The sequence below is a fragment of the Molothrus ater genome, chromosome Z (genome assembly GCF_012460135.2).
Source record: "Molothrus ater isolate BHLD 08-10-18 breed brown headed cowbird chromosome Z, BPBGC_Mater_1.1, whole genome shotgun sequence".
In the NCBI taxonomy this organism is placed as follows: Eukaryota; Metazoa; Chordata; class Aves; order Passeriformes; family Icteridae; genus Molothrus; species Molothrus ater.
This window is the reverse complement of record NC_050511.2, coordinates 47560786-47570327: the sequence shown is the minus strand read 5'-3', so window position 1 is coordinate 47570327 and position 9542 is coordinate 47560786. Positions and strand designations below refer to the sequence as shown.

The window sequence follows — 9542 nt, the reverse complement described above, 5'->3', positions numbered from 1 at the left end:
GCTACTCAGCAAAAGTGAGGACAAGCTTGGAATGCTACATCTGGTTTTGGGTCTTCCCATAAAAAAGGGAGAGAGTTGTACTGGAGAGAGACCAGTCAAGGGTCACAAAGATGCTTAAGCTCTTCTATAAGGGAGGTACTATTAAGGACATTTTGTCAAGATCTTCCCCCTTAACAGAAGCCCAAAAAAAACCAGATATTTCTGTTTTTTCGGTCAGGAAAAATAATCACTTTTTAGTATCTAAAACCTCCCTCTGTTAACCTATCTACAGAAGTAAAAAACAACCTGGGAATTCAGACAGCATAGCTCAACAGAACTGAACACCACATTTGTAGCAAAGGTGCTGTGTGAGAATTCCAGCTGAGCTTTCTCTACATTTCCCCACCCCACTAAAGACACAGACAAAATACTTAAAGTGGAACTAATTTATTAAGTTGAAGACAAGTTATTACTGTCTGAAAGATTACTGCAGTAGGAAAGCATTCTACAAGAGATGAGGACAGAACACAATATAGCAGATTCAAATCCACATGCATTTGATTCATCATTACAGGAAAAAACTCATTTTTCTGCATCCTAGAAAAGACACAGTCAGACTTTAAAAGACTCTGGTGTACATTCAGAACAGTGTACATTAGTCATAATCTCTCAACAAAAAATCATGTGCTTCAAATTGAAGAGCCTGCAAGTATCTTTTTATCATCTTGTGGGACCCCTAAGCATAATCTCAGCTAGGTCCACAGGCATATGAAATTTAAAAAAAAATCTTTTAAATACTTATTTAAAGCATTATCACATCACTAGGAACGCAGCCTATGTAGAAATGCAACTTTTGCATGTTATAAAATATTGATCCCCTGGAGCCTGTTTCAGTTATAGCTGGTCTGAAAACACCTTGCACTTACAGAAAGGGGGCCCCGGTAATAACTCCTTTTAGTCTGGAAGTGAAGTAAAACAAAACAACAAACAAAACAAAACAAAAATCCCCAAACAAAATCAACTGTATCTCACTGCCACATTAGGCAGGTTTACAGTTTATAGTAGGAAGTGCTGGCAGATGGGAAAGGATAGTTTCATCCTGAGGCAGCTGTGTGACACTATTTTCCAATATAATTGGAAAAATGATAGTGTAAATTGAACACAGCAAAGCCCAATGGCATAGAAATAACCCCATCATCAAGCTGATGATGCTGTATCCTCATCTGCATTCCAGGAAACTATTCCTGTTTCAGCAGTGGGGAAGAGACAGCTTTCCATTCCACATTCTACTCAAAAAAAAAAAAAAAAAAAAAAGCATTTTACTGTATTCTAAGAAGTCAGCAATCACTCATAAGCATGTACAGCTGCTGACTCAATGAACTTTTACAAACATTGTAGGAAGGGTACAGACTTCAGGAGGCAGAAAAAGCATTCTCACTGAAGTTGCTTCTACTACTCTAGTAAAAATAAAAGTATATGAAATCAACTGATGCTATATTTATGCATCAATCTACTCTAGGTAGGTAAAAATGTAATTCTCTGGAAACCTGAACTGAAAATTGAGCAAGTGTCACACTGCATATTTAGACCTTGTTAAAGCACAAACACTAGTAACCTGCAACTAACAGGCATGCTTCAGAGCTTGCTGCAAAATCAATCTATGGCTTCCAGAGCTTGAGGAGGCCGTCTTCACTGTAAGTGGCAATCAGGTTCTGATGGGGGTGATGAGCAATGCCAATGACATCTTTTTCATGGACCTAGAGAGTAAGCAGAAAGAGGCATTAAGAGAGTCTTCCTTCAGCAGATTCAAGACAAATATTCTCTTCAAAAAACAAGTGAAGGAAAGCTAGACTGAGGGTGCTTTGTGCACAGAGCAAAGGCAGGGGCACACACATCACCGTTCAACTCCAGTTGCAACAATTTCTGACATGGCAGTTACTTTTTGTTGGGCAAGGGCAGGTTCAGTGAAGGTTTACATCCACTGAAATCCACAACATCAATGTGTTCCCTGTTAAATTTAGACATTCAAGCTGGTATTCCTCTAAGCTCAATCTAAAGCAAATTTAAACCCGGTACCTTTAAATCTGATGGCTTTTTCAGATTCTCCACCAACTAGAGCCCACGTCAAAATATGCCCTCATTCAAGGAAGTCTGAACCAATTGAGTCTTTGCTTGATGGGTAAATACTTCCCTAATTTCTACAATTATATGATTCTAAAAACCCCAGACACATTCTATGGCCAAATTCCTGAAATTTATTTGTTACCAATCATGTTTGCTAGAGATGAAAGACTGCTTGGTCTGAGAATGGACTTCATAATGAATATTTACATCATCCCTGTGTTTAAAACTCTGGAAAAGCTCAGAGCTGAAAACTTACAGTCAGAGTTCTCTCCAGCTTGCCCGTCACTGTGCTGAAGCAGTACAGCACAAAATCTTCACCAACACAGTAGATCCATTCACCACGAGGTGAAAGTGCACAGCAGACAAAGTCACCACCTTCTCTCTTACCAGAGCTAAAACTTCTTACAATCTGTAAAGAAAACAGAAGGATTAATCAGCAGCATATCAATGGCATGTTTAGGGCAAAAATATTTAAGAAGTACTATGTCTGTTCAGAACACAGATCTGTCCATAGCTTCAAGAGCTTTCTGTGTTCTATAAACTTGAGTTCAGAATAGCTTGCCATGCAAGCAAACCAGAGAAATCAGGTTTAACCCTGCTAGGTTATTAACTAGGTCTTCTGCATTCTTGAAATGACAGAGTGACCTGAAGGGATACCAGTAAGACCACATACCTGTCCTTGCATATTCATGATGACGACAGTATTCGATCTGTTGCAAACAACAAAGTGTTCTGGGTTTTTAGGCAGCAGAATGACACTGTTCACAGTAATGTCTGTCCCCGCAGTGCTACCAAGGGACTTGAAGGTGTTGGAGCACTCTGTTGTCTTCACATTCCAAACCTAGTGTAAAAAAACCAAAATAAAACAAATCAGCTTCAAAAATGAAAAAGAAAGAGCTGATATGCAATTATTTCAGATAAGGGAATCCCCACATCATAGGACAAGAGCTGTCAGTTCAGAGTCTAGAACAAAGTAGAACAGGCAGTGAGCACTACACGTGTGTCTCCGTTTCATAAATGCAGAGACACGCTCTGCAAGAGACTGTGATAACAAATCTCATCAGTTCTCAAACAAATCTACAGCAGAGTCACAAGCATACTCATTACTGCAGATAAGACCACCCCCCCCCCCCCCCCCCCCCGCCGAGTCCTTCTGCAGTGACCGCAACAATTGTAACAAAGCAGGGATAAGACAACAAGAGTCCGAAGGTGTCCTTTACAAAGGGTAAATGCCATCTTACCTTCACTGTGCCATCAGAGGATGCACTGATAATATAGTGGCCATCCTGCGTAAAAGTAGCTTCATTGACAAAGGAAGAATGACCACGGAATTCCTTAAGGGTTTTCCCAGATTTTAAACCATGAATCCTGTCAGACAAAAGAGGTGGAAATGAGTAAGCAAATTCCACTCAGTAACCAAATAGGATCAGAATTTTGCACTACACAAACAGTAATCAACATTTTCCAGATGCTAAGAACTGTAGGAAAAGGGGTTTGAGAATCTTTTCCTATTAAGATTAGAGCAGTGTTTGAGTATTTTTCTGAGTATATTTATTCTCACTTCCTCTAACCTATCCTGCAGTAATCCTTAGGGGAAAAAAAAAAAAAAAAAAGAACAAGAAAGAGGAAAAAGAAAATAAAATGAGAGGGGAAAGAGGAAAGGAGAAAGGAAGGCATATCCACCTAAATAATTTTAATATCTTAACACCTAAAAAATTGTAACTATTGGGTTAACATCACTACCCAACACGTCTTTAAAATAAATGGAGTTAGACCCCTCAAAAGGTGCACAGCTGAAGTACAAAAGGCAAGAACTAGAAAAAAAATCCCACCCCACCAAAAACTCCAACCAAACAAAAACCAAACAAACATAATCAAACCAACCCAAAACATCCTTCCCTACACCCAAACAGGAGTTTCCCAAGAGAGGCAGTGGGATCTTGAACCCTGGAGATTTTGAATACAGAGCTGTTCAAGGCCCTGAACAGGCTATGCTAACTGAAAGGCTAGCTGTGCTTTGAGAAGCATAGTGGACTAGAGACCCCTACAGGCACCTTCTGGATTATACAATCTCATAGTTAAACTGCTTAATTAAAAAAAAACTGTTTTCTGTTCTCCCACATTCTCAGTTTATTTACCTGATTGTCTGATCAAAAGAAGCACTAAGAATCTGACTGCTGTCTTTAGAGAAACTGAGGCACGTAACACCTTTACTGTGAGCTCGTTCAAATCTTCTCAGACACTGACCACTCTGAATTTTCCACACCTGAAATGGAAACAGCAAATAAATGATTACTTTGTTATGAGAACACATAAGCTTCAACATCAGAGCCGATACATATGTTAAATACATGTTAAATTTCCTTTGAGTTTATGCAGAATGAGAACATTACTGCTATTGCAAACTGATCTTTTTGGCGACCACCTCTCCCAACATACTGTACAAAAAGATTTGTACCTTGATCTTTCCATCCTGGGCTCCAGTTGCTAGCATTTCTGTATCTCTACTGAAGCACATGCACAGCACTGCATCATCCATCATCATGAAGTTATCTTGTGCCTGGTACTTCAGATCCTAAACAAAAGCAGAAGATTCATGGGTCACTGTAGTGAAATCAATGAAGTCTATTTTAAGGCAAAGTGCAAAAGCATTAACAGTTTTAACTTCAGTTATACTTTATAACTTATTCTAAATCAGACTTCATAGCTTTGTAATACAGGCTACTACCACTGTCACCATTTTAATGGCAACAAAAACAGTGCAGGAAGGCAAAGAAGTTATCACAGAGACAAATCTATGACAAACCAGACAACTACACCCACATAACTATTCCAGACTGATATTTGCATCACCTAAACAGAATCTTCTCAGGTTCACAGGCCCTAAGAAATTAAAACAATTTCAAAGAATAGATCCAGGTGCTCTGGCAAGCCAAAGTCACTCTGGGTGAAATAAGGAGTAACTTACCTTCCTAATCTTTCCAGTAGTGAAGTTCCATACTTCAATGAAGCCATCAACTGAGCCAGTAACCAGGTACTGTCCATCCGGAGAAAACCGAGCACACTCCACATGTGACTTCTGCCCAAACTGTTTAAAAAAGAACATAAAAAAAGCTTAAGAAGCAAATTAAAAGGCTCAACTCATTAAAACAAAACCACAGTGTCATTCTGATGCTAAAAATACAGCACGTTCTAGAGGTATGTGTATGTATATTTAATGCTGAAGTACAAAAAAAAATCTGCCAATACATAGAGAGCTGCATTTAAAAAAATGGTAAAACAAAACCAAAAAACCGTCCTTTTGGTCTGGTAACATCCAATGTTACAACAGAATCTGCATGGTTACATCAGGAGCTGAGTTGGTTCCTTTGTATTTTTGTTTTTGCAGTGAATTCTCTGTTAACAAACACCTTTTAAATCCCTGAAATTTATCGTCGTCAAGACTTCAGAACTTAATAAATTTCTGAAGTTCATTTGGACTAATGTTTCTCCAGCATAATTTTTACAGGGAATGTTTGGTTTTTTTTCACTGTCCAATTTTTTGATTTCTAAATTTTTAAATCCAAGTGGCCGTGACAACAGGAAAAAAAAGCTTCACTAGCCCAAACAAAAATACAAGATTAGCAATGACAAACAAAAAAAATTTCTAATAAAGCGTTTTTAGCAAGTTGTTACTGAACTGATTTCACGAGTTGAAGCTCTTGGCTTCTGAAAAACAGTTTAAGACACAGGTACTTCCTCACACAAATGAAGAAGGGGACTACGCCAATTCCTGCAAAATTATTGGTTCTGAACCGTGAAGTCAAAGATGCCGTTATCTTAATCACAAACACCATAAGCACCTAATCTTGTTAAAAGACCTGATCTCAGACTCCCAGAAAGAAAAGTCTTCTGATAAGATAATAGAGGGAAAAAGGGAGGAAAATACACAGTTGGGGGGTGGGAGGGGGAGGGGAACGACTTACAACAGGGAAAAATAAGCATTCAGAAGATTTCCTCTTATCTCTCAACATCAAACACTAGAAGGAAAGATCAGCAGAAACAAAGCAAGCATTACCTTAATGTGCCTGCTCAGCTGCGTGGGGAACTTTTCTTCTTCTACGTCTTTCACAGCTGCTTTGCCTCGGAACAAGTCAATTGTCATTCCGGGAGGAAGCAGGCCCTGGTGCTGCTGCCATTTCAGCGCCTTTAGGAGATGAAAGCCGCACCAATTAGCTACCAATTAACACAAATCTACCACACAGAAACATCGTCTGCACCGAGTATTCTGACAATCAGAAAAGGCTGAAAACACACCAGAAAATGTGTGTCACAGAATGTTATTCTCAAAGTGCACACTTTGCTGCATATTTACTCTGCTGCAAGAAATCTACTGCTAGAGCGATGACTTCTTCTACAACTACTAAACCCTTCCTAAACGGGAAAACTTTTTTAAACTATACCGCGTTTAAGCTTTTCTTTTATACAGCTAGAGACTCAACTACATCATAACTAGTTTTATACAGCAACAACCTAAAGACACAGCCATTAAAGCATCTTTCAAGACTCACCTGCCCCAAGAGTGCCATCAGACGAGATGGAGGCACCACGCTGACCTCTCCAGCAAGAGCTTGTGCAATAGCAGCTCTCCGCTTCTCCTTGCTACTCCCATCGGGGTATGCCTGCAGAAAAGTTATTTTCATGAGGTTATTGTGATAAGTAATTTTTCTTTTCTAAAAAACCCTCTGTTCTTCTGAAATTAAAACTCCTTTCATATAAATTTTCTGTTAGGAGTTCAAAAGAGGAGCTCCACCCCCCCCTTCTCTTTAATACCCACCTTAAAAGCAAAGAATCAGGGTTGGAAAAGATCTCCAAAATCAGACCCCTAACTAAGTTAGCCACTAACCCAACATGCTCTCACAAAAACTTTCACACTGACGTTAGCAGTCAGAAAACATGCCTAGTTTTTACTGTCATTACACAGCACTCCTTCTGTTCACACAGCCTGCATTTTCTTCTGCATAACACTGAAAGGGCAAGCTGCAGATACCATCTTGTGGACGGACACAGGGCCAGATCCCCAAACTCCCAACAGCAGCACAGGTTTGCTTCCTCGTGATAAAGTGTCATGCACTACTTCCCAAAAACTTCACAGAAGGTGCAAAACTATCAAACGGTGAAACTGCACATTCTCGCTCCCCAAGCCAAGAAAAAAAAAACAAAGCCGTGAGCCATCAGTAGCATGCAATGATGCTGAGGAAAGGTCTGTAAAGAAAGGCTTAACCAACGTACCTCACGGGGATCAAAGTAAGATCTGGCCAAAAGGTTTTCCAAGTGGATGTAGCGCTCCGGCTGAGTTTGTTTCAGCATGATCATGGGATCCGTTTGCCTCAGCAAAGACCGGGCAGCACCGAGTTCTCGGAGCTCGATCAACTCCAGCACAACCTGCACCCAGAGACAAATGTCTGCATCAGCAAATGGTTAGCGGAAAGCACCACACGGAGGTTTCCACACGGACCACAAGAGCCCGCAGGAACCCCGCACTTGCCCACCTGCTCATAGAGATCAATGAGAGTCTTGTCGGGCAGCTTCAGAGACTGTATGGCCTGCAGCACCGTGTCCCAGTGCCCGCTGTTGATGTCCGCCACAAAGCTCTCGATGCTGTCCACGGTATTGAGGGACACGGTGGTTTCCTCCTGCAGGGTGGCGAGCGCCCGGTGGAGGCTGTTTTCCTTCAGGTACTGCATGATGAGCCGGATCACGCTGCGGCCGAGACAACAGTGCACGGTCAGCCGGGGCACCAGACATACGGGCCGCGCTCCCCGGCCGCAACCCTCGGCCCCCTCACGGCTCCGGGGCCGCCGCGTCTCGCCTCCCTTCCCCTGCGCCGCTAGGGCCTGACTCAGGCCCGGGGCCGCCAAACTGCTCCCTCCCCGCTCCCCCAGCCGCAGGGTCCTTCGTCACCGGCATACTTACTCGGAGGATTCGATCTCGATGGACATCTTGAAGCGCCGCTGGTGCTGGAGACGCCGCTAGCGGTAGCAGTAGTAGCAGTGGTGGTGCCGACGTCGCCACCAGGCCTTCCGCCCGTCCTTCCGCCGCCGCTCCGCACGCCACTTCCTCTTCCCGTCCCGTGCCTCTGAATAAATAACACGCGTGCCCGCCCCCGCCCCGCCCCTGGCGCCGTGACGTCACCCGGCCAGGACGGCCCCTCCCGGCAGCAGCGGCGGGGCTGGCGCGCCCCCCGGCGGCGGAACGGCGGCAGCGCAGGGCCGACCGGGCGGGCGGCGTGCCGAGCGCGGGTGTGCCCTGCTTCCCACAGGGGTTCCTGCTTCCCGCAGGTATTCTCTGCTTTCCACAGAGGTTCCTGCTTCCCGCAGATGTGCCCTGCTTCCCACAGGGGTTCCTGCTTCCCGTAAATGTGCCCTGTTTCCACAGGGATTCCTGATTCCCGCAGGGATTCTCTGCTTTCCACAGAGGTTCCTGCTTCCCGCAGATGTGCCCTGCTTCCCGCAGGGATTCCTGCTTCCCACAGGGGTTCCTGCTTCCCGCAGATGTGCCCTGCTTCCCACAGGGGTTCCTGCTTCCCGTAAATGTGCCCTGCTTCCACAGGGATTCCTGATTCCCGCAGGGATTCTCTGCTTTCCACAGAGGTTCCTGCTTCCCGCAGATGTGCCCTGCTTCCCGCAGGGATTCCTGCTTCCCACAGGGGTTCCTGCTTCCCGCAGGTATTCTCTGCTTTCCACAGGGGTTCCTGCTTCCCGCAGGGATTCCTGCTTCCCGCAGAGGTTCCTGCTTCCCGCAGGGATTCCTGCTTCCCGCAGAGGTTCCTGCTTCCCACAGGGTTCCTGCTTCTCGCAGGGGTTTCTGCTTCCCGCAGAGCCGCAGCACCGCTCCAGTCAGCCCGCGGTATCCTGGCGTTTATCAGCAGTAGTGTGACCGGCAGGACCTGGGCTGAGTGTGCCCCTGGTGAGGCCACATGGCGAGTGCTGTGCCAGCTCTGGGCCTCCCACGGCAGGAAGGACACTGAGATGCCAGAAAGCCCTGGAGCTGCTGAAGGGTGTGGAGCACAGGCCCTAGGAGGAGCGGCTGAGAGAGCTGGGACTGTTGGGCCTGGAGAAAAGGAGGCTCAGGAGTGACCTTGTCACTCTGCTTGTCCCTGGAAGGAGGGTACAGCCTGGTGGGGATTGGCCTCTTCTCCCAGGCAGCCAGTGACAGAACAAGAGGACATGGTGCCTCAAGCTACGCCAGGGAACCTTCAGGTCAGACATCAGAAGAATTTCTTCACAGAAAGGGTGATTAGGCATTGGAATGGGCTTCCCAGGGAGGTGGTGGAGTCACTGTCCCTGGAGGTGGTTAAGGAAAGACTGGACATGGCATTTAGTGCTGTGGTCTGGTTGACAAGGTGGTGTTTGGTCATGGGTTGGACTCAAAGATCTCAGAGTTTTTTCGCAACCGAA

The 9542-nt window shown here is 44.6% G+C and overlaps 1 protein-coding gene across 1 annotated transcript; it reads right to left on the bottom strand.

Annotated features, from left to right (window-relative positions):
• Nucleotides 1-410: 410 nt before the first annotated feature.
• On the bottom strand, nt 411-8188 carry SMU1 (SMU1 DNA replication regulator and spliceosomal factor). The gene is made up of 12 exons (XM_036403641.1): nt 8059-8188; nt 7635-7845; nt 7375-7527; nt 6654-6764; nt 6161-6289; nt 5072-5191; nt 4562-4678; nt 4242-4369; nt 3345-3471; nt 2777-2944; nt 2360-2512; nt 411-1736 (listed from the first exon to the last, which is right to left on the bottom strand). The coding sequence occupies exons 1-12, from the start codon at nt 8082-8084 to the stop codon at nt 1638-1640; spliced, it is 1542 nt and encodes a 513-aa protein (XP_036259534.1). The 5' UTR covers nt 8085-8188; the 3' UTR covers nt 411-1637.
• Nucleotides 8189-9542: the final 1354 nt, after the last annotated feature.

Bases quoted from the DNA above. Each gene is read 5' to 3' on its own strand.
- SMU1 (XM_036403641.1), bottom strand. From the start codon at position 8,084: ATGTCCATCGAGATCGAATCCTCCGA. The intron at 3,472-4,241 runs GTAAATAAACTG...TTTGTCTGACAG, and splicing joins TCTTTTGATCAGACAATCAG to GATTCATGGTTTAAAATCTG. The intron at 2,513-2,776 runs GTATGTGGTCTT...TTTTCTTTACAG, and splicing joins TCATGAATATGCAAGGACAG to ATTGTAAGAAGTTTTAGCTC.